Here is a 24740-nt window from a genome sequence, read left to right on the forward strand (position 1 = left end):
CAATATAGATTACAAGGACAGATAAAGAGACAAATGTGTATTTTAGATAAGTCGAATAAAAAGGATATTAACATCTCCTCCTCTGCTGTACGCCCAATTTTATCAAAACAAATCGTAGCGTGGTAGAATGACAGATTAACAAAAGAGGAATAGGCCATAAAATATCGGATACGTTTTACAACCACTGCCTGGTAACATTAACCAAATAGTTAACATAAATTGCAGGCTGTAACACCTTTTCTTTGGCTTATAACCAAACTGAGCAAAAGTCATAAACTATTAGATGCAATCCAACTTACATTGTCAGTGAAAACTACACCTAGTTTCCAGACCTGATACTTCATGTCAATGGAGTTGCATCTGAAAAAAAATATGATATGATATGATTAATTAATAAAAAAAAATAAGTGATAGACAATAACAAGAACAATTAAACAAGGTCAAAATGTTAGTGATTTAGATCAGAGCCTTGACCTACTGTGTTTTTATATTTTTAAAAACACAGTCTCAGTTATGGGGCTTTTTCTTAGAATATTATGTTCTTCCTCAAGTACAGCATAATGTTCTAGGACCTTTTTTTACCTGTTACATAACATATACACACAGACACAGACACACACGCACACAATGTTCGCAGAACCATTATTAAAAATGCCACGGGCTATTAATAATCATTTGCCTGAAATGTTATTTTACTAACAAGGCCCACACAAGAGCCAAACATAACAGTAAATAAACCCAGACTGTTAATGTATTTCACCAGGGACCCATTTTGTAGTCCAATTCACTTCCACAGTAAAATGCATTAGAAAATGGGCTGTATCGATTTCATATTTAAATTTTTCTATGTCATTCCCAGACAGCCTGTATACTAGCTATCCTCCAGATAAGTAGCTGCATTATTGCGATCACTGCAAGCTTCTTTGTGTACAGCTGCCTACCTAATCCATATTATGGAGGCCTGTCAGGAAAGAATTATTTGTATTTATTAAAATGCATATACAATATAGAAAATGAGACTGTGTTCTTGCATGCATTAAACCGTTCTATAGCAATGTCATAAATAACGAAAAACTACACCATAATTTTGTCTGAAATTGCACGCAGAGCTAAATAAATGACACATTAGACCTCAGATGTTTCCCATGAATCTTTTTAAGAATGCACAATTGCAAACTCTACTCACAGAGCACTCCAGGCAGCGTCTCTCTTGAGCCTCTTCTTTGTTTTTGTTTCAGAATTAAGGTCTAAAGCAGCCTTGTCCAGACCTAGGAGTTCACTTATCTTCTCGCAGCCATAAAAGTCACCGTACTTATCCATCACCTGAACAAGGAAGAAGACATGTTTGCATCGTGACGCAAGCAATGTGTTCTTCAGTGTATCGTCACATGAATTACACAAGACAATGATAAATGGTATTTGGAGTAATACTGAATTCTGCATAGTCTAAGTGTAACGAAACAAAGATTGTCAGACACTTGTGTTGCAAATGTTTTGGGGGTGTTTTTGTTTAGTTTTGCTTGTTTGGACAGTTGTGTGAATGACTGGCACAAACACTGGTTTTAAAGTAAACAACACATTTGTGTTGATGCAGACTTTACCATTTACCTTCCTGATAGAATGCACAGGCGTTGCATCTTGGTTTAAAAATATTGACTTAGGCTCATGACAAATACATGAGTTTCAACTTTATGTGACTGAATCTATTAAAATAAGAGCCAAGCTTTATTATAAAGCCCATTTGCCATTACAAACCCAGGCACTCTGAAGTCTGGCAAGCAATATCACAAACCTTCTAACCATCTATTTTACTGCAAGTTCTTAAAATGATGCAATCAAGGGTATTAAATGCAATGTGGGAGTGCCAGGTGTATTTTATGTAGACCAACTGTCCATGAAGTGGCAAAAAGCCAAAACCAAAGTCAAAGTGCTTTAATGAAATTCAAAGTCAAAACACTACTTTCCAGTCCTGACATTTTCTTCTTTAAATGAAGGTGTTTGTGCAAAAATTACTTAATAAATTATTAATTACGCCTTACAACCAGGTGCCTATCATAAAACTTGCAGTGTATAGGCAAGGGCCACATTGCAGTGCAGAACAATTTAACAAAAAGCAAGCTTTAGTAGCAGACTACATAGTCCAAAAATGCATACTTCAATAGGTAAACAAAAATTACAAGGAGCTCACTGAGAGTAGCAGACAGAACGACTCAACAAGGACAAAATGGAACACATTTCTATGCTGTATATACACAGAAGACTGACTACTCCCGAGAGAAGAGTGAAAACAATCAGGGAGTCAGGGGAAGACAGACAGGAAGCAAAACTAGCACACAACCCTCAAAGGATAAACTCAAAACCAAATAAAACACAAATCAAAAACAGCAGTAACACTAGAACAGCACAGAAATCATGACAAGAACCAGAACTCAGGGATGTCAAACAAGAATCAGAAGAACTAAGCCACTAAGTTTAACCTAATAGGATGATACTGAAACCATGATATGAAACCAAGACCCAAGCAAATAAGTATTAGAATATCAGTAATGCCTAACAGAAATCCAAACATTAAACTACAACTTAACAAAACCCGAGAGCCACAGCAGTCGCTGTGAGAACCCGTCATATCTATTTTTTTGTTCAAATATACGCTGCCAGGAAAATGCAATATACAGTACTGCTGTGAAATAAAATCAATACTTCCAAATATCCCTTCAGAAGCTGATGAGTACTACCATAAATACTAGCTGGATGTGTCTATGAAACCATATCACCAAAACAAAATGGCAAACCTATACTCATTCAAGTGTAAAGCACAAGTGATACAGTGAAATAAAGTTGTTGCTAACACTGTTCCTAACAAATCACTTCAAATGAGAGGGGAACAGCAGCATGTTCCAAACACTGAAGACTTTAAATATTTAAATAACTGCTTCCCCTGATAAAATGATCAGTGAATGTAGTTTGATGCAGCACACAAGGCCAGATTTAATAAGTCATCCGCATAAAGTGAGGCTGCAATCGCAAGAATGTGCCAATAAGAGTGGAGCAAATTAGCAGCGCCAAAATAACACAGTACATTAATAAAGTGTACACATCTGTTTCTATTGAAATTACTGTTACTGCTGCACATGCATGAATGTGTGGGGTCTTTTTTCCTGCGTGCTACAGGCATTTACTCAAATCAAATAAAGCCATCCGACTCTAATCTGCCTGTACAAAAAACAAATACTGTATTCAAAATGTTGATCTGCATTCATTGACACCTTAACAACATTAAGACTTAGACACAAGTCTAACATGTGTGAGATCTGATGATAGTGCTGTGTGGATACTTTTGAGCAAAGATAGGTTTTCAATAATATTTCTGTGTATAAATGTGACTAAAAACCAAACACAGCAAAATGAAATACTTGCTATAAAACTCGACTTTGCTGCTGATAATACATCTATGGCTTGCAGGCCTCTTGAACTAGGCAACTAATCCTTCTCCTCCTCCTTACACTCTACATTCAGTTCTGCTCCGCTACCAAAAAAAGAAAAAGCAGAAGCACCAGAAAAATATGGGACACTGGTCATTCAGGGTAAGTACCTGCAAACCTTAGTAAATAACATTTGTATGATTGATTTAGATACTGTCCTCCCTAAATTCTGCACTCAGAAAGGGAAAATCCTAAGGCCAGCCAAGAAAGTAATGCGTATGTGTCTCTTTAGTAAATCTCAAAAGTAGTTATTTTAATCCCAAAGGAGGTAATCCCAAACCCTTAGTATAGCCCCCAGTAGCTTTCCTACCAGTGCATTACAAGTTGAATTTCTATGAGTCACATTAAGTGTTCCTAAATTGGGGGGAAAAGACCAAAAAAGGGCTTTCTTAAAGCAGACAATGACAATGATCTCCTTTTTTAAACTACAGAGACATAATCAATGAGAAGGCTGAAGGTGTTGCACTGTCTATTGAGGCAAGAAAATCATTTTGGTATTTTACAGGGAAATAATGACACCTGTGATGAAACGGTAAATGTCATTATGTTTCTTAATGCAATGTAACTACATGGAATATGCACGTAATTATATAAATGCATAAGCACTTTTAGACCAGACCTTACCTTTCTCTTCACAAATTTATCCCAGTAATTGCTTGGAAATGATCTGAAAACATAAAGAGTAAGAGACTCATTCATATGGGAGGAACAGAAACTGTAACATTTACTGAAGCAACATTGAGTGAAAAATGTCAGCCTGCCACTTCAATATGTATACACTCACCAGCCACCTCATTAGTTACACCTTATTAAAAACATGTTAGGCCCTATTCTGCCTTCAGAACTGCTTTAATTTACAGGTGCTGGAAACATTCCCTAGAGATTGTGGACTATATTGACAGCACAGGGTCATGCAGTTCCTACAGATTTGTCAGCTGCACATGCATGATGCAAATCTTTCATTCCACCATATCCCAGAGGTATCCTATTGGATTGGCATTTGGTGACCATGGAGGCCATTTGAGTACAGTGAACTCATTGCCATGTTCAAGACACCAGCTGGAGATGTTAACTTTGTGACATTGTACATTATCGAGCTGGAAGCAGCCATCAGAAGATGGGCACACTGTGGTCATAAAGTGATAGATATGGTCAACAACAACACTAAGGCAGGCTGTGGTGTGGAAATTATAATGTTGATAATAAGGGCCCCAAAGGGTGCCAGCAAAATTACAGTCACAGCATTACACCATCAGCAACCAGAACCCTTGATACAAGGTCGGATGCAGCTATGTTTTTATGTTGTTTACACCAAATTCTGACCCCACCATTCAGATCTAGCAGCAGAAATCAAGACTCATCGCACCGGCCAACATATTTCCAATCTCCTATCGTCTAATTTGGTGAGCCTCTGTTTATTGTATCCTCAGTTTCCTGTTTTTAGCTTATAAAAGTGTCACCCAGTGTGGTCTGCTACTCTAGCCCATCTGCTTCAAGGTTTGACATATTGTGCTTTCAGACATGATACTGAGTAGTTATTTGAGTTATTGTTGCCTTCCTATCAGCTCAAAGCAGTGTGGGCATATTCCCCTGACCTTAGACATCAACATGGCATTTTCACCCAAAGATCTGTCGCTCACTGGATATTTGCCCTTTTCTCTGTAAACCCCAGTTGGAAAATCCCAGTAGATTAGCAGTTTTCTGAAATACTCAGACTAGTCCACCAAAAACAATGCCACTTAAATCACCTTTGTCCCTCATTCTGGTGCTCAGTTTGAAATTCACCAAGTCGTATTGATCATGTCCTCATGGCTGTTGCCACGTGATTGGCTGATTTGATATTTGGCTTAAAGCCAAGTCAGTCAAGCCTACCTAACGAAGAGTCCAGCAAGTACTAGGTGTCAGTAGCAGGTTTCTTAGATTTGAAGTACAAAACAGGCTGTTATTTGATTTTTCCATTACTTTATGAATAAAAATGATATTAAAACACAAGTCATGAACATACGGGGTGTTAATTGCCAGTCGGTCCCATTGGCCTTTGATGTCTTCCTCAGGAGGCTGTTTTGTCACATAGAGTCCATCAAACTCCAGCCTTCGTGCCACTTCCTTCTCACGTTTGAAGATTACTAATGGTACCTTTCAATCAAACGCACTACAATAGTCACTATATTCTTTGAATAAGTACACCAGTAATACACTAACAAAACATTCAAGTTAATAATTTACTTCATGGCTCTTGACAGGTAAAAAGTGATTATATAAAGTGAAAGAAGTTCTTAAACTGGTATACCTTGAGGCAGTAATAACCAATAATACAACAGAAGGAGATGATTGTGTGTGCTACAGCCAGAAAATTGAGAGAGGGCTCCATGTATCCACTGTTTTCTTCAAGTACAAAATACACTCTGCCCTCGCTGTTGTTGTCAGCATCAGAGTTCAGTTCTTCACCGTAAACAGATGTGGTCATTCCTTCCTCTCCTTTCAGGGTAGGAAACGGTGTTACCTTGGGTAGACAGTAGACCAAATATATAATAATTAAGACAAAGTTGACTTTTTTTGACAAAATATTAAAAACCATCTTTTTTAATATAAGAAATTCAATGTTGTTAAAGTAAAGCATCGACCGAGACTACCCAGTTTGACTCCCTGGGCTTCACAGCATGAAGTAGCAAATAATGGGCAAAAAAAAAAAATATGGACAAAACACACAACAGCACAAAATACTTGTCTCATTAGCACATTCCCACCTTGTAGAACAGAAGGACGAAATTGATTGCAAAGGTGATAAAAAGAGCCAGCAAGCGCAGATTATAAAAGTTCCTTGCAAAATAGTTCTGGAAAAAAGAAACAGAAAAAAATCTGAGGTGTGTGGCCTTTATATTTATGTGACTGTGGAGGAAAACTGACGTGGGTGTAAGGATGCATCCTTATCTACATTGTACTCATACATTCACAGCCATGTGTGTCTCTGTGTGTGCATATTACCAGCAGGCTCTTGTTATGAGTGCCAATTGTCTCCCAAAGGGCAGATTGGTGGCTCTGTGGTTCTTTTAACTTATTTGAGAATCTCTTGGCTCTCCCCCTTTCCTTTGCTTTCTCATTTCCAATTTTCTTCTCAGACTTCTCTCTGCAAATAATCCATACGCAAACAGAGGGAAAGTCAAACAACCTTACTTTGACCAATATCTGGGATGATGAAAGCAGAATTTTGCCTGTTAAGATTTCAAACTTTTGATGTTAAATGTGATCTTAACCTTTGCTTTAAGCCCACATGAAAAGTCAGTTGTTTTTTTATATTTGAATGGCAGTGACTCAACAGTGTAGTGGTCGGCATGTTTGCTTAAGACCCAAGATTTTAGACCAGAGGGAGACACAAATTCAGCCTCAGGGAATCAAATCAAATAAAACATGCAGGTCCATCTGTTGTTGTAACCCCTTGAGAGTTAAGGGAGCAGCCAGAAGGAGCAGCCTGTCATTTAGCAAAATATTTTTTATTGGTTTTAAACACACATTTTAGCGACTCTAACACTTAAAGTGTTATTGAGAAGTTAAAGAAAATCCCTCTTTGAGAACCAAATAAGAAAGCATGCAAGAGACTCACTCTGTGTTCATTTTTGTGTCTTCATTTTTATCCTCTGTGGTTGTGTGATCCTTAATTTGCTGCTTGTAAAATTCATTAAGAATCAAAGTTTAATATGAAGCTCAAACAGTATCAAAGTATTACAAATCAATGAAGCTTAAGACAAGTCCACACAGATGAAAAACCTTGGGAAAAATAAAATGTACTGAGCCACGAACATTAAATAAAACATTCTGAATGTAATTTTCATACCGTTATCTGATGCTTCTCAAAATCAGAGGAAGCACTGGTCCTGGAACTTGTGCTGAACAGGTCATCCAGACTGGCAGTGAGGTCTTGTGCTACAAGTTTGTATCGACCTTCCTCTTTCTTTAGTTTGAGGCCAAAAATGCTTGACAGTACATCCACCTCTCTGGGGGAGGTCACAGCTCCCATCTGCCCAATCTCCCTCAATTCTCTGTGGGACGAAAAACTGGCAGAGTACCTCCTCGGCTGATCCACACCACTTGGCACCTCCGTGACCTCATCAAGAGTTGGTTCAAGGATACCGCCAAGCAAGTCAGATATCCTAATCCTTTTGGCTCCCTCTATGAGCCCACCACTCACAAAAGCAATATACAGCACGTATAAGATGCTGTGAAATAAAACATAAATGCACCGTACCTGAGCCATACAAATGAATCGGACGAATAGAGCAGCCGACATGAGGATATCCTTCAGGGTCATCTTCATCAGTGTCTTTAGGTTTGTCAGAGAAAGTAGAGTTGAGAGAAATAGCCACCAATGAATCATGAAAAACATTCCCTGATCGCCCAGGCGTCGTTTATCCTCGACTTGTTTCCCAGTATTTCTTTCTCCAGTGTTAGAGCCAGATATCTGAGCTGCAAGCTGCATCTCAAAAATGGTGTCCTCACAGAAATTGACAAACATTTCCATTTTCTCTCTCTCTGCACCCTCGTTGACAACATCAAAAATGAACTGCCTCTTCGACTCTTTAACCTGTGGCTTCTCCCACTGTGTACGGCTATATTCGCTGATCTCAAAGTAGACGCGTTCGAAGCGCTTCCCACTGCCGAGGATCTCTATGCGTCCTAGACTGGGCTGAAAGTAAGTCAAAACACTTTCTGCCAGTTCCAAGAATGTCTTTAGTCTTGAATCGTTGGGCATGTGTTCTGACAAGTTGGTGAGGAGAACGGTGATACTGAAGCCAATGTCTTTTGCTGGCTCATGGAAGCGATCCACAAAGGCCTCATAGTTCACAATTTCACCATCATTAGTCTCCATGCACGAAAGCAAGAAGTGGATCTCAGCCTGCGAGAGATGCTTGCAGTTTTCCATGGCTTTCTGGAAGTCCTTCCTGGATATGCTTCCCTGACGATCAGGATCATGTTCTCTGAAGGCTTCTGAGGAGGTGAGGTCTTTAAGTTTGAGGAACATGTCAAAAAACTTGAGAATCATTTCCACATTGCCTGACGATTCCACCAACATATCCACCATTTGCTTTCCAGTAGTTCCATTGACAACATTACCTGAATGAGGCACAGGAATGTCGTTACTTAATGATAAATGGTAACTTATTACTATCACAAACTGCAAAACAACAGAAGATATTTACCTTCTAACATGGAAAGCAAAAACACAACCATATCTTTCTGTAAATCCATGAGCTCCTTTAGAAGCTCTATTTGCCTTGAATCCTGTATGTGCAGAAAATATATTCATAGTTAAATTTTCATAAAGTTGTACTACTGATTTCACATATTACACTGTGCACGAGTGGGCACATTATCAGAGGACAGTTTTATATTAAAAATAAATCTGAACTAAAAATGATGACTGCGGGGGTAGAAACCCTGCAGTACATGATCACCTAGAGCATTGTCAATTTTATGTCTTCTGAATTTAAAATGGAAACATGCATGGTCACTGTGAGTGGATTAATACGCTGTACCTGAGAGAGCTTCATCTGCAGGTGCGCAAAGACATGGAGGAATCCCACAACAGCGTCCCAAAGACGGCTATGAGCTAGACTCTGCTGGTTCCCAGTACACGGACCCTGCATGCACACTCTGATAATATGAGCTGCTAGTAAAAGCAAAGTGAACTTATAGAGAAATAGACAGCTCTTTGCAGAAGCCCCCGGCTTGTGGATTTATGTAGAGTGTCTAGATTTAGACACTTTACATCTTACCCATCACAGAGTGCTATTACGAAGCAGTTTGATTGGTCCTAAATTAATTCTGCAGCATGACAAGAATTTGAAATATACAACCCCAAATTAACAGACTGCTGGGATCCTTAATTAGACATTTTAAAGACTACATTGTGGAACAAGTTCAAGTTTAATGAAGGCTACAGAGCTGGGCAATAAAATCACTATGGAATGTAATGGAAACAGACTTACCTGTATGTACTCAGTGAGAGTGTTGAAGACCTGTTTGGCCACTTCAATGGCCTTGGAGAAGTTGTGTTGACCTTGTGCATCAATCGCATCCTTACCTGAGTAGTACCAGTAGAAGTCACTGATGGACTCCTACAGTGTAGCAGAGGAAAATGTTTGCATTTCATGAGCACAAATAAAAAGTTCTTTTAGAGACAAAACTATTGAAAAAGACAAAGAACAAATCCAATTCTATTATTGCACTCCAGCTAATTTAACTTTGCCTTATCTTTGGACACATCTACTTGAAATTAAGTCAATCAATCACTAAAACATTACGCTCCACAAATGTGCCTTAAATGAAACACCAATACACAGCATTACAAATGAAAACTCATCACAGCGTGCCTACCTGTATCCTTAGTAAATAGTCTACAGTGGATATAATGATGTTGACAGTGGTGTTGTTGCCTGTTTGTGTTCTCAAGTAATTCTGGAAATCTAACACATAAGCAAAATATTATTAAAGTGGACAAATTGTTAAAAGTGAGCTTTGCATACATTAGGATTGGACAATATATATGTAGTACACAGCTGTTATAAGTCGCTGTTAAACTACAGTAATTTCCATCCATGTTTCTTCAATATATCAATATATTTTTGTGAACTCTTTGACAGAATGTAACTGGATACAGCAGAAAGCAATTAACCTGAGTTGTGTCCTTCACAGAGCAGCTGAAGGAAACGGAACAGGTCACAGGTTAGGTCTTTGTCAGGCATCACCTTTTCTCCTGGGAAAAAGATGGACAGAAAAGGGTGAGGGAAAAAAAAAAAAAAAAGCAGAGGTCTAAGGTTCATAAACCGAGTAAGAGAATGTTCAAAGAATGAAGAGAACAGAAAATTAGGCCACTTTTGACTGTAAATTCAGAGTATGTTTAAGGCCATCGATCTCACAGCTGGCTCTTCTGCTGTGACATGGATTAATAGTAATAGATTTTTTTTTGCCTATTTGAATACAGTACCTGAGCTCTCGTCCGTGGCCATGCCTAATCCCTCTGCTTTGTTCTGCCTCTCAAAGGCATTCAGATCCAAAACACTGAACAGAAGAAAAGCAGGCACAACCACACAGAAAAAGAGCACAAGTAAAGCACTTGTACTCTTGCCTTTTTTTATTTTAAATTAAATCAATCAGTATTTGAAACCTGCCAGCCTTTATAACATTTGACATGATATCTAATTTTTCTACATTTACTCACCTGCATGACTGCATGAGCCCAGCCATGCTCTGAAAGAAGCCCACATCTCGCTTCTCTTTTAGATAATCCAGCATTTTCTATCAGACAAAAGCATCAAAGACAAGGTCTGATAAATGGACGATCTGATTTGAAACAGGGATAATTAGATTTATTACTGTGAGCATTGCTGCAGTAAGATGACAAAATTTGAAAAGGCTATGTTCTAATAAGGACAAATAATGACACGAGGGCACTTAGTTTAAACATTATTGTAGACCTATTTAACGTCCTGCAGTGAGACCAAAAAAAATCATTTTAATTTGCACAAACAGGCAAAAAAATTAGGACCACTCACAGATATATATGTATAATGTAAGCACGGGTAAACACTCATAGTTCATATTGGTGGATGCAGGAGAAGTATGTAGATGTAAAGGCCTGCCCCAGCTTGTCAGGAACCAAATCACCATGATTAGATCTCTGAAATGGAAAGGCTTTCAAGGTGCCCATGGTCAGCACTGGGAATGTATACAACTTGCAGGATCTGTTGCCTTCTGGTCACATATTAAAAGGCACCGTCAGAGATCACACATCCAGCAGGGCAGACACAGAGGACCAACAGGCCACAGTGTTTTGGCTGACTGGTGTATCATTAGATACTCGTTTACTTTAAACTGAGATCTTTGATAAAACAGTTTCTTCCCTAAGTTATTCAATCCATGGTAATCATTTGTTTTATTATATAAAAACCTGAACTCCTATTTAAAATGAAGAAATAGCGAATGTCACAGAAGGTATATATCAGATCTATTTTGTGAATGCCAAGAAAAAAAAAACCCACGTAAATAGTTTCCGGGGGAAAGCAATGAAATTACTGTACCTGCTGAACAGTGGCATTTCCTCCATTGAGAATAGCAATGCCTAACTTCAGTGTAGGGGCAATCATGGAGCCTATGGCACCTGAAATTAATCAAAAGAAAAGAAAAAGCATGGTACTGACTCCAAACAATAACACTGCATGATGCACATTTGAAGAAAGGAGTGAAACACACCAAGCATCTACTCTCTTCACGTCAGTCTCAAGAAAATGAGCACTAAATCAATCAGAAAGAAAAAGATTACTTTCTCAGTTCCCTGCATGTGGGAATCTTTGTCGAGTATTCAGCTAACACAAATACTCTGACTTACTGCTGGCACATCTAAAGCAACAACATAATAAATTAGAAAGCAAAAGATTAATCTTAATATTTAAATTTCTATGATTTTAATATATTTTTCTATTACATTAAAATATTTTCTAATATTTGAATGTCTTTCCTACCTTTGCTGGCGCTGATAGTTTGCAGGACCATCTCAGAAGCTCCACGACAATGTAACCTGGCTTGCTGGTACAGCAACTTCTGTTTCTCCATCTCCTTCTCCTGAGGCAATGAAAAGATAATTCATGTTTTTATACACCATTTTATCAAATTGAATTTAACATAATGTTGACTATTAATAATCTATAACACTGTTCACAATAGAAATTGTAAAAACTAACAAGTTAAGCCTCTAACAAAAATTCTAAGCAAGGAATATTAAACACAAGTCGCTTACTTCAAAGCTTTCCACCTCCTGCTCTTTCTCTTCACCCTCTCTGCTACAACTCTTGAAAAGCAAACACATAAAGCAAGGTGGTGATGTGAAAAGATGTAGAAAATACAAGTGGATACAAAAGAAACACCTAGTTCATAAATTCACAGCACCTTGCTTTGATATGTGTTGCATGCGCTATTCACCAAAAAACAAAAGAATGAAAGTAATATTAAAAGCCACATTGTGCATTTTGTTTCTCTCTAATTTATTGCTATAATTTTAGGAGCTGGCAAATGTTGTTCAAGAAGAAAATTCAAAATACTATGATAGTACAATGTCATATATGTAACGTTACAGGCAGTTACACTGCATGCTTTTGTAAAGGACTTCAAGACATGAACAGAGATTTGGACACTACTGAGTGTTCTATTACCTTGGCCATAATAGCAGCGTAGGGCTTATAGAGACTGTCAATTCCATCCTTACTGTGAACAAAGAAAACAAACGAGACGTGATTAGTGTGTATCAAAGTATGCACAAGTTCAAGTTCATTCAAAACCCCTCACACTGTTGAAGGCACTACTACCTTTAAACACCTTATGCGGACACAGTTAATGCCCAAGTCTACCCAGTGGCATTGAACATGTTTATTGACCTTAACAGACAACACCTGGATACCAACTAATCTGATTAAATCTCTGCAGTGACTTTACAAATGGGAATGCTCCTCCACCAAGGTTTTTTGCAAAGACATGATGCCAAAGTGTTCATTTATGTTCATGTTATGAGTTTCTGCAGGAATATCAGAAATATATCTTAATTGTACTGGTGGATAAGATCACACAATAAGAAAAAGAGCATTTATGACATTATAGGAATACTTATTTCAGTTACTTTTCAACAAGAATTTTAACCACTGCTTGCAACAAGAAAGGTTTTTTTCCCCCCATTCACAACATCTGTGGCAAAAAATATATGCTTTGAACATTCCACTGAAACTGCAGCTTAAAATGTATTGATGTAAAAGATACACATTATTTGCAACATCAAGCAGAACGCATTTATGCAAAAATTAAAGCCCTGGAAAAAGCAGAAACATATTCCACATTCCAAGCTTTCAGAGATCAGTGGCCACAGATGTTGGACAAAAATATAATGCTTCTGGTCAATTCAATGTTGGCTTTCTGGCTGATGAGTTTGACTAATAATAGTTGTGCTGACTGGAAATGTTATTGCAAGTGATTCTTTTATGATAAGCACACACACCTGCTTTCTGTCAGGGCGCTTCGACTGAAGAGTGTAATGAGTTGTAGGAGAGGATCGATTGGTTTGGCACCTTCCTTCACATCCTTTTCTTCCCCTCTTCCACCTACATACAGTTCCATTACTCCCCTCTTCTGCAAGCCAGAAATAAAAGAATAAAGGAACTAACATCTCTTAATCTCACAGCCTGGCTGTGCACAGCAGACTGAGGTTTACACCTGGCTGCTTTGTTATTTATTTGGAAATTCTACTAAAAAGACATATGAAAGCAAAAGGTCTTAATGGATTACATTTTTTTTTAATAAAACAAATGTTTAAAGTGATAATAAGATGGCAACACAATAATGAGTGCACAATGTCACATCCCACCTACTTTTTATGCCAGAAAGTGGGCAGTTTAGTGAGTGTAAAAATATTGTACAATAGTATTAGTGTTTAATTTCGATTCAGTACAACAGTGTAGGTGGGATTTTTGTGCAGCCTGAAATTCCTCACAGTCTTAAGCTGATTTTGAGCAAAAAGTGTGTGTTTTACACGATACGTGTTTTGTTGGCAAAACAGAAGGTACTGTACTAACATCATATGCCAAGAAGAATATATCTAATTATATGCACACGAAAAGTTCAGTTTTTAGAGGCACTGAACCCCATAACAATCTCTGTTTGAGCATCCCCCAGACCCATTGCTAGCAGATTGTCAGAGCTACTCACAGTTTGCATGTAAGATCCCGTCTGCAAACGCTCGCCAACTAATAACCAAGTGGTAGTGAAACTTCAAAGTACAAAATGCTGCCACTGCAACCAAAACCTTGTGGCAGCTGTGCAGCACCATATACCTGTTTAATAACAGTTCAAACTAGCCACTGCTTGCAACCTGAGGAAATCACATGTCAACCAGCCGGAGAACCCATATTTTTCCTTAGCAAATGCTGGCAACAAGGTGTCATCGACCAGTCTGTTGGCCTATCTGACTGGTGCCTTAGGCAATCTGCAGTAAAACTTCATGTAAGAATAGTTCATCAAAATCAATTTAGAGCCACATTTCACTTAATTAAAAACAATAAATCTGTGTTGAATCAATTCATGTCTCATCTGGTACCCTTTAAGAACATTACATTATTTTAAACTTTTACTAATGCCAGCAGGGCCACCTTCTCCACTCACAGCTAAATTCTCCACAAGTGTCTCTTCAAAGCTGTGCTCCTCAGCAGATATCCAGGATTTATTGTAGGCTTGAAGAAACAGGTTAACAGCTCGATGCCTAGAGACGAAAATTAAAAGGATGACAAAAAGAGAAGACTTATCTTTCTGAAGTAGAAGGAAGGAAACACAGGAAAAAAAATATAAAGATATTTCTTCTCTGGTAACATAAGTGACAAACCCACAATCACAAGATCAGCCTGCCTTAAATCATACACTGCTTTATTGATGTTTTTCAAACTGAGACTGACGTAGAGAGCAAAAGAGAGAAATTCTATAACCAAAAACAAATTTCAATATATTTTTTCATCTCCCAATGGAGCACAAGCTGTTCACACAGTTGTCAGATAGTGAGACTCAAACCACAGAAATCCAGAGCAACAATCCAGGAAGCTGGTAATTTTGTTACTGTTGTGGCACTCTTAATGTCAAAGGGCTAGAAGTGGATTGTGATAACCTGGTAGCCAACTATCAAATGAGTGGGCGTGCTACTACATTGCAGTCTCACACTTTATAAATTATATAAAAACACCACATGAGCAGGTGATAGTACTCAGTGGTCAAGTTGTCAGTATCATCTGTGGACTGTTAAGCTAAGCAACAAAGTAAGCATTTTCTGCAGTGAGGAGGCTCTTGGGGAAAAGTGAGAATGGGTTTAAAATGACAGTGTCTGTCCTACAGGTATTTGAGAAGATTTGGTCAGCTTTCAGTCAATTGTGGCTTGTGTAATGGAATATGAGCTTCTATACAAAGGAGGATACCCTGTAGAGAGAGACTGAAAACCTAAAAGAGGACTATAAACCTATAAAAAATATATATATATTACTAGGATGGGTGCTTAGCCTTTTGTCATTTGCCTAACCAATATGGCAACTGATATACTTACTAAAGCAAAGCCAAGTATTTAGATAATCTTTTTTTATTATTATTATTATTTACCTGGGTAGGTTATAGAGTGGAGTCATTCTCAGGCAGGCCACCACTGCACGTTTCCTCTGTTTTGATAAAACTGTGTGTCTCGCAGGTTTTTTGTTTCTCAGTGGGTGTTCCACCTGAACACAAAACCATGGTGCACATGAACCTGGTGACCAGTACTAAGTACAAAGGACTATGCAATAGTAACTATTGTATAGGCTTAAATGGTTTAATTCAAACATTAAAAGACATAAATAAATGAAATCAACAAAACAATCAACAGGTCACAAAATGCTAAAATTAAAGTTTGTCTTGCAGAGAGACCACACCTGTATACTTTTGTGACTGCATCTCAGAGTTGTGACATCATGGGATTGAAAAAAATCTGCTGAGCAGGATATATAAACAGATGTCTCCAAGACCACTTATTGTCATGATACACAAATACATACAGAGAGGTATATATCAAATAAAATAGTTCCAAGACACCAAACATAACTGAATCTCTGTCACGCAGCAATCACGCAGTTAAGAATGAAAACACCTCAGCAAACGTTTCAATAACTTCATCATGGACATTAACACACTGTCGGGTAGAGTTGCAACTCCAACACTGCCCAGACATCAATGTGAGACTTTCTACTAAAAGAGAGCTTTTGTTCAAGAATTAGTTTCTTCTATTCCCTTTCTATAAAACAAAAAAAGCATTTAAGTTCTCCACTTTTACTGAATTAACTATTCACATATAAAGATGAGGATTCCTGAGTCTGTCATCTTAATATGGTGTACAGGGAGAACGTAATTATGGTAAGTTCCCCATTCCACAAATGAAATAGATGTTAGATATACAACACCATAGACAGCTTAAAAGTGTTGGTTTTTTGTGCGTTTGTTTGTTTTGTTTTTTTAAAAATAGGATAAGGTAATATTAGTCTGTGTACAGTGGTCCCTCACTATAACGCGGTTCAGTTTTCGCAGATTTTTTGTGCAATTTTGCTTTGACAGTGCATTGTGTTCTGCGTCCTGATTGGCTGTAGACCATTGTCAATCAGTCTCGTGCCGTGTCTCCTGTACAGTACAGATTGCGTTCAGCTTGTCAAATTTACCTTAAGGAAAGGACGGAGCCTTTACTCAGTGTCTTAAGCAGCAACTTTTTCTATAGCATGGAAAAGCTCACCTGGTCAAGATAATAAAGGACTCGAGCTATTTTCATAATCCTGTCAACAGTCTTTTCTGCACCACTGATGGTCCCGGGTTGGTGTGGGAGCTCTGTAAGAATCTTCTGTCTTAAACTGTCTGATCCCTATAAAAAAAAAGAAGAAGAAAAGATTAGCTCATTCATTTGTTTTGTTCCAAGGTGCTGGTAGCTATAACAGTTGTTGAACTTGTATATACTAACTAATAATAAAGACTCTGTATTCACAAATCATTATAAAAAAAGAAAAAAGGATTTCAAAGACCGCTGGGAAAAACATTTACTCGAATTTCTGCTCTAAAAGTTGTTTATAATGACAAAGCAGAATTTTCCCATCACTAACTTATGAGTGAACACATTTATCAGTGATTTATGAATACAGAAATGCTGCATGCATATTTAGTACAGTGTGGCGAGTATGTCACATTCAGGTCTCTGGTGAACAATGAGCCACTGCCTGAGATTAATAAAAAGACAGCTTTGGATTTTACAGGCTATGAAAGCATTCTCTGATTTAATTTCCCAGACACTTGTTGCACAAATTAAAAGTTACTCTGTACTCAAGCATATCGGTGAATATGATGAATTTCTTCAGAAAGTAGAAAAGATACGCTTGTAATTTGCAGTCTAAGGGCAGTCCAAAACACAAATTCATACAACTAATACATACTTCACTGATTAGGCATAACATTATGACCACCTGCCCAATATTGTGTTGGTCCCGCTTTTGCTGCTAAAACATCCCTGACTCGTCAAGGCATGGACTCTACCTCTGAACGTGTCCTATGGTATTTGGCTCCAACATGTTAACAACAGATCCTTTAAGTCCAGTATGTTATGATGCGGGACCTTCATGGGTCAGACTTGTTGGTCCAACACATCACACAGACGGTCGATTGGACTGAGATCTGGGGAACTTGGAGGCCAAGTCAACACCTTAAACTCATTCCTGAACCAGTTTTTGTTTTTTGGGAGGGTGCATTATCATGCTGAAAGAGGCCACAGCCATCAGCTAATACTGTTTCTGTGAACGAGTGTGTATAGTCTGCAACACGTCAAAGTAACAGCCACATGGATTGCAGAAGGTTCCTCAGCAGAACCTTGCCCAAGCAACGCACTGCCTCAGCCAACTCGCTCTTTCTACAACAGTGGATCCTGGTGCCAGGTGTCCCCCAGGTAAGTGACACAGATGCACCCTGCCATTACCTTTCAGCGGTGGACAGGGGTGACCTTGGACACCCTTACTGGTCAGCAGCTATGCAGCCCCATATACAAGTTACAATTCACTGTGTATTCTGACATCTTTCCATCAAAACCAGCATTACATTTTACAGCACGTGTGCTTGTCTGTTGGATTGGACCACATGTGCCTTGATTCCACATGTGCATCAATAAGCCTTGTCCACCCATGGCTGGTTCTCCACTTTACCTTCCTTGGACCATTCTTGATAGACACTGACCACTGCAGACCGGAAACACCCCACAAAAGCTGCAGTTTCGGAAATGCTCATACTTAGTGATCTAACCATCACAATTCACTCCTTGTCAAACCTGCTCAAAGCCTTACACTTTCCCATTTTTCCTGCTTCTAACACAACTTTGAGAACAAAATAATATAGCCCACCCACAAACAGGTGCCATGATGAAGAGATAATCAGTGTTATTCACTTCACCTGTCAGTGGTGACAGTGTTATGCCTGATTGGTGTATATCTGCTTATTGTTTTGTCTTGTCATCTGTCTAAAGCTTACTTCTGTTGGCCTGCTCATTCAGTGTTGGGAAGGTTACTTTTAAAATGTATTCCACTATAGATAACAGAATACATGGACCAAAATGTATTTTATATTCTGTTAAGTTACTCAATGAGAGTAACGTATTCTGAATACTTTGGAATATTTAATATATTGTCATGGTTTTTATAACTACATGAATGTACTATTGCTGTGTGATTTATTACTATTACTGAAGGCTACTTGCCATACCAATACCAACTAGATTTTTAAATCTAAATATAAAATGAGTAACAGTATGGTGGACATTAGGTAAGACTGCACTTTTTGCAGCGATCTCATATAGAAAACTATTTCTGTATCAGTAGTCCATCCGTCCATCCATCCATCCATTCACTTCCGTTAATGGTAAATGGCCTGTATTTGTATAGCGCTTTTCTAGTCCCTAAGGACCCCAAAGCGCTTTACACAACCTGTCATCCACCCATTCACACACACATTCACACACTGGTGATGGCAAGCTACAATGTAGCTTTTCAGGGTCGCGGGGGGCGCTGGAGCCTATCCCAGCTGTCTTAGGGTGAGAGGCAGGGTACACCCTGGACAGGTCGCCAGTCTGTTGCAGGGCTAACACATAGACAGAGACAACCATTTGCGCTCACATTTACTCCCGCATTCACACCTATGGGCAATGTAGTGTTTCCAATTAACATATCCCCAATGGGAACAGTGTATCAGTAATATGTTTTCTTTTTGTCTGTTAATAATCATGTGGAACTGCACACGATTATTTGCAGCTATCAGGTTGTTAACGCCATCCATCAAGTCTAAAAACAGCATGTTAATGCGTGGAGATCCTGAAGGCTGCTGCTGGCACTGCTGGCTCTGTGTCCATTGTGTAAGTGACGCCACCAATATTAACACGACGCTTACATTAGAGCCTCTTATCACGTGTTTTTTTGGGTTTCCAGCAATCAGAATCAGAAAAGCTGTTTTAATCCCAGATGGAAATTGAGTTTAAAAAAAATAAATTAAAGTATGGGTCATACTCGAACCCGGGCCGGCTCATCAGGACTACATGCGGCATCCATGTACATGTATTCTGTTACTCTCCAATGCTGCATACATTTGAGCCTTTTCAAATTTTGTACCCAAAGATAGTTATCTAAGATTATGGTGCTTAGTCAAATAAATTAAAGCAGCCACCCACCTGATTCTGAAGATGCACAACACAATTGAAAATATGGTCTTGGATCTCATTCTCAGCGGTCTTCTGTGGAAAGCATGTAATTGCCCACATTAAGTATACTAAACAGTGTCAAATGTGCACAAGCACGTAATGAAGGATGTGAAAGGTGGAGGATTTTAGCATGGTCCACATTTCCAACTTACCTGAGAGAAGGCATTCTTAGCCAAGATGATGAGACTGTGATCGCTTGGAAAACAAACCCTGAGTCCCACAGGGGTCAGCCTCTTCATTAAAGCCACAATGAGAGAGGTGTTGATGGAATAACAACCCCTCTTCCTCCTCATCTTCCTCTTCTCATTGTCAAGCTGAGTATTGGGATCATATGAAAACAGGATTTTTTTCTTTACACTTAGTGGCAGCTGCAATTCTTCTGTGATTTCTACATATATTTTGTAAAGAGATGTACATCAGCACACATGTAATGGATGAGGTCAAATTGTAAATATGACCAACCTTGAATGTTTTGTCATTATTGGTCAAGAAAGACAAGTTGTTGATTTCATTTTGAACAACATAATTCTGTTCCTCCCATTTGAAATTCTGTTGCAGAGAACATAAGCAAAGACACGTGACAGTTAATGGACAAAATATTCACTGAGACGGCATTGGCATGAGAACAACAAATAAATAAAAACACTGTGTATCATTCTCACATGGGATTTGGCCCAGAATATAAAGACCTCTGCCACCATGCTGAACAGCTGCTCAGCCTCAGGGTTCAGGTCTTTCAGCCACCTGGCTCTGAGATAAATTTGACAAAACACATTCACAACACAGAATTTGTAAAGCAAAAGCATATGCCTGAAATAATAACTAACATAACCTCGCAGTATCATCTCTCAGTTTTTTGCAGTTAAAAATCAACGACTGGCTGTTGAATTCTTAACAACATTTGTTCTTTATCGTCTTTACAAAATAACAATGTGGTTCAAAAGGGAACTTCAGGGGCCATGAAATAATTAAAGTGGAGCTCAAGTCGCTACAAAAAATAGCAAAATAAGTTTCACCTTTCATTGAGTCTATAAATACTTTACATTACTTCTGTTACTTCTAACTTTAGAAAAATAAGTATCCGCTCCTCCACATACAAGCACCTTCGAGTGTCTTACCGATGAGAATCCACAAATGGGATGAGGAGGGGAAAGAAGGCGTAGAGGTCTCGGACCAGCATAGCGAACTTTTCTTGTATCTGCAACTCCGCATCAGAGGTATCCCCGCCTTCTGCTTTCATCTGCTCCTCCTCTACCAACACACATTCTGTCCTCTTTCTCAGTTTCTCCATTAGTGGCAGGAAGTGGCTCTTTAACAGCTCAGGATGGACTTTACATATGACTGGCTGAGAAAAAACTAAGAGATATAAATGACAGATGTTGGAAAATATGCATTACTGACTAATATGAAATAAGTATATCTAAACAACAAGCCACTATTGTCCACCACACAAGTACCTGCCAGCTGTTTCATCCAGTCACCCTGGCTAGCACCCACATGATTGTGGATGATACGCAGGATGTTGCCAAGTAGGTCACTAGCATGCTTAGGAATGACAGAGGTACACACTGGCCTTTCTGGCTGTCCCTCAGGACCCAAGTTCCACCAGTGGGAAATGTAACTGCACAGCATGGGCAAAGTAACCTCTGCAACATGGATGTAGTGGGCCTGGTGAGCTCCAGCACCTGCCAGCTCCTCCACTTCCCTCAGCGCCTGTCCCAGAGAAGGTAGGAGGGGACACATGTCCTCCACCTGATCTGGCAATCCCTGGTCTAACAAAGATGGAAGGTTTTTAAGGTTCCCAAGAGACAGCGAATAACAATATAACAGGGTATGAAATGTGCCTGCATAATACCTTTTATCTGAGTAGCAGTCATCATATTGTAGATGGAGTAAGGGTTGTTTTGGTTTAGATCGGGCTCCAGGAAACACACGGGTAAAGCTCCTGTCAAGGCTGCCAGACAAGCACCTGCTGCTGACCTATGCCTGTATAGAAAGAGTTGTGCATATCAGGATATAGGCATGGGTGAATAATTGACTAATTTTAAAGTACGATATAATATTACAAATCGGGATTGCTAACATAAGTTTGCTTGAAAGCTGCTTTCTATGCATCTCAGGTTTAAACATCCTCTTCTATCTGGTAGCCTTTAACATTTATAACACCCTGAATACCCTGATGTTGTACCAACACTGTGTGGTTAATATAATAAATAACTTCAATCATGAGATATAGGTACATTACACAAAAATTATTTAAGATATCATCTTGGAGACATCTGAAATCAAGCATTACCCCTCCATGTAGATGCTGCTACTGATTCCAAGAGCGTAGAGGCTGTTTAAGATCCTGTAGCAGGATACCTGTATACCACCAGCTGAAAAAACAAGGTGATGCATAAGTTTTCTTTCACAAACAACCACTGAACCCACAGTTTCGAAAGCATTCAGTCACTGAGAGGTGGATTAGCTGCATGCTTGCTGATTCAGGTAATGAATGATTCGTGAAAGGTCGGGATATTATTGGGAGAGACAGTATGCTCCTGCTGCTTTGTGGCCATGACCGAGGCACTGAATGAGAGCTGGTTTCAAGCTGAAGGGAGGGTGTACCCAAGTGATTTCAGGGGTGTGGAAACCAGCTGTGCATCCAACACCTGAAAACGTATGTGTGTTTCTCGTCATGCTGAGATGATAACTAAATGTATCTTAACAAGTGACATCTGCATGTTTCTGCATGCATTTTAGGATGTAAATGAAATAATACAATAACATGGCATTCCTACTTAACCACTATAATGGTAGTTCTTACCCAGGAGATCTACTCCATGGTTCTGGTTTCCAAGATGAAGGAAGAGAGAAGTGAGTGTAGGGAGAAGGATGGAGGTTGTGTAGTTGAGAACCTTGGCTACTCCTCTTGCCAGCTGACTCCTACTCTGAGGCAGCGAAACTAAGCTCTCAGAAAGAGTTTCCACAGTCATCTCTAAATCAGACGCCGCTGCCTTAAAAAAGGAATGCAGAGATGTCTGAATAGACTCTGGTGCTGACTTCATTAAAGTCCTATAATGAAAAAGTGGGAAAATAAATTATTTGAGTTGAAAAATATTCTACATTATTTTGTTATAGTATTGCAAAGGAGAAATATCCACTGAAGGTTTCCTACTGTGACACTTCTGGCTGGGAGTTAAATGGACTAAATCAGTTATCTATCAGCTAATCTATCCCTCAGACAAGTCTGAATGGCATCAACCTCTGCTGAGCCACAGTACTACTGTGCTTGCTTCACAGGCATTGTCCTCAGGGAGCAAAAGTGATATCAACCACAATTAGATAGCATCAATGCATCAGTGGCTCAATTACATCAGTCATCTCATCCTTAGACATGGTGGTGCAACGCTGATGCCACTGCAGGCAGAGCGAGAAGATCGATTTTGGCAGAGTGTGAAAGTGCCATCCAGTTACCTGGCATCAAGAGCCTGAGCCAAAACGTGGAGGGAGCTTGCAACTGACGAGGCTTCTCTTCCTGAAAAAACACATGCACACATTATATGTGAATTATGAGGATTAAAGCACAGATTAACACTTAATAAACAAATAAATGTTAAAATGTCCACACTATCCTTACCAAAGACTGAGATCCTGTGTCTTACAAGCGCTGCAAGCTTACAAAAGAGGCTACATGTAAACAGAAAGCACAAGGAAAGTAATGAGAGAAGATGAATTGAAAATCACAGGACACAAAATAAAAAGACAGAATATATTGAAGCTTTTTTCTGAAAAAATTCAAATATTTCTTTAAATAAATAAAAATGCACAAAATAGCTGAGAAATGATCAGATAAGAGTATAAAAAACAAGAACGCAAACTTTGTTTTGTACCATGCAATCATCTCCTTTTCCTTTCTCGAGGCATGGCTTCTATTATCACTCGAGGAAGTAGACAGGAAATATAGACGGTGGCTTTTAACATACTGTTCCAAAAGAGGAAGGATAACCTGTTGAACAGAGAAAAGGTCAATAATCATTTCATAAACCAACATCTATAACTAACAAATCCCTTAAATATCCTCTAAACAGTATGTGCTTGATGAGATCACATGCACGGTTTGCCTGTTTGGTCCTCTGCTCATGAAACCACACAGTGACAAAACTTAATAGAAAACTTTCTGTGGCTGCACAGTTACATCAAATATGTGTCTCTACTCTTGTTCAACACTAGATAAGTAAACATCCATGTGATCGGCCTAAAAGTCTGAACACCCTGTAATCATTACTAGAAGTTTCTTTAAAAAGAAGGAAAGAAAGCTTCCAGGGACTGAGCAAAGCCTTGTGCCTTTTTAACATGACTTTAATGACAGGCAGAGAAAGTATGATGAACTGGCTATTCACAGACAGATGAACAGCCAAACAGACACAGACTGGTGTGAGTGGGCTGATTGGGGGTGAAAGAAGCAGAGATGTGAGGCATGGCTGCTCACAGTCTTGGCTGACAAGGTCTGACTCTGGAGGTCCCATCGATGAAAAACAAACTCTTTTCATTTGCTGCCTCCTTAGAGCCAGAGCAGTGTAGGAAGCCTTAATCAATGTCCTGATGGCAATTGACACGCCCACGTAGATTTCCAAAATGGTTAAATAAATTACACAGCCCAAAGGGTTTTACTTAAAGGGGTTGCCTATGGCAACCATCAAACAAAACTAATTAGATGGCATAAATGAAATAAGAAAAAAAAAGTTAATGAGACGAAATAAAATAGCACTGGCAGAATTAGATTGGAAGGGGGTTAAATCAATGTCAGAGATTTTATCAGATGCTAGACTTTGACTGTGTTTAAATATGCAGATTGGTTGATGCAAACCTTGTGAAAAAAAATGACTGGTTGCTCGTGTGGAGCCCTCTCTCCCTTAGACATCTGTCCTCTGGCTTGCATCACCTCTGAAGAAAAAAAGACA

At 38.9% G+C, this 24740-nt stretch overlaps 1 protein-coding gene across 2 annotated transcripts in view; it reads right to left on the minus strand.

Moving 5' to 3' along the window:
* ryr2b (ryanodine receptor 2b (cardiac)) overlaps window positions 1-24740 on the minus strand; it is a 75429-nt gene that overhangs the window by 10224 nt on the left and 40465 nt on the right. The window contains exons 61-97 of one of the 2 annotated variants that reach the window (XM_014337495.2): window positions 24647-24723; window positions 23670-23785; window positions 23417-23466; window positions 23254-23314; window positions 22604-22851; window positions 22091-22172; window positions 21650-21780; window positions 21252-21566; window positions 20913-21150; window positions 20457-20544; window positions 20257-20343; window positions 19947-20108; window positions 19765-19827; window positions 16807-16932; window positions 15654-15766; window positions 14679-14775; window positions 13519-13649; window positions 12686-12737; window positions 12274-12324; window positions 11999-12098; window positions 11558-11637; window positions 10699-10775; window positions 10465-10538; window positions 10153-10233; window positions 9855-9943; window positions 9467-9595; window positions 9014-9118; window positions 8678-8759; window positions 7315-8591; window positions 7084-7142; window positions 6468-6609; window positions 6230-6316; window positions 5773-5985; window positions 5488-5618; window positions 4107-4149; window positions 1187-1323; window positions 300-360 (exon numbers count right to left, since the gene is read on the minus strand). In XM_014337495.2, the coding sequence (XP_014192981.1) occupies window positions 300-360; window positions 1187-1323; window positions 4107-4149; window positions 5488-5618; window positions 5773-5985; window positions 6230-6316; window positions 6468-6609; window positions 7084-7142; window positions 7315-8591; window positions 8678-8759; window positions 9014-9118; window positions 9467-9595; window positions 9855-9943; window positions 10153-10233; window positions 10465-10538; window positions 10699-10775; window positions 11558-11637; window positions 11999-12098; window positions 12274-12324; window positions 12686-12737; window positions 13519-13649; window positions 14679-14775; window positions 15654-15766; window positions 16807-16932; window positions 19765-19827; window positions 19947-20108; window positions 20257-20343; window positions 20457-20544; window positions 20913-21150; window positions 21252-21566; window positions 21650-21780; window positions 22091-22172; window positions 22604-22851; window positions 23254-23314; window positions 23417-23466; window positions 23670-23785; window positions 24647-24723 (5255 nt within the window). Of the gene's footprint in view, window positions 1-299; window positions 361-1186; window positions 1324-4106; window positions 4150-5487; window positions 5619-5772; window positions 5986-6229; window positions 6317-6467; window positions 6610-7083; window positions 7146-7314; window positions 8592-8677; window positions 8760-9013; window positions 9119-9466; window positions 9596-9854; window positions 9944-10152; window positions 10234-10464; window positions 10539-10698; window positions 10776-11557; window positions 11638-11998; window positions 12099-12273; window positions 12325-12685; window positions 12738-13518; window positions 13650-14678; window positions 14776-15653; window positions 15767-16806; window positions 16933-19764; window positions 19828-19946; window positions 20109-20256; window positions 20344-20456; window positions 20545-20912; window positions 21151-21251; window positions 21567-21649; window positions 21781-22090; window positions 22173-22603; window positions 22852-23253; window positions 23315-23416; window positions 23467-23669; window positions 23786-24646; window positions 24724-24740 lie in introns of both variants that reach the window. The other variant, XM_014337493.2, reaches the window with a different exon arrangement.

Source organism: Haplochromis burtoni, unplaced genomic scaffold (assembly GCF_018398535.1).
Source record: "Haplochromis burtoni strain Fernald_Lab_line unplaced genomic scaffold, NCSU_Asbu1 Contig_7, whole genome shotgun sequence".
NCBI lineage: Eukaryota > Metazoa > Chordata > Actinopteri > Cichliformes > Cichlidae > Haplochromis > Haplochromis burtoni.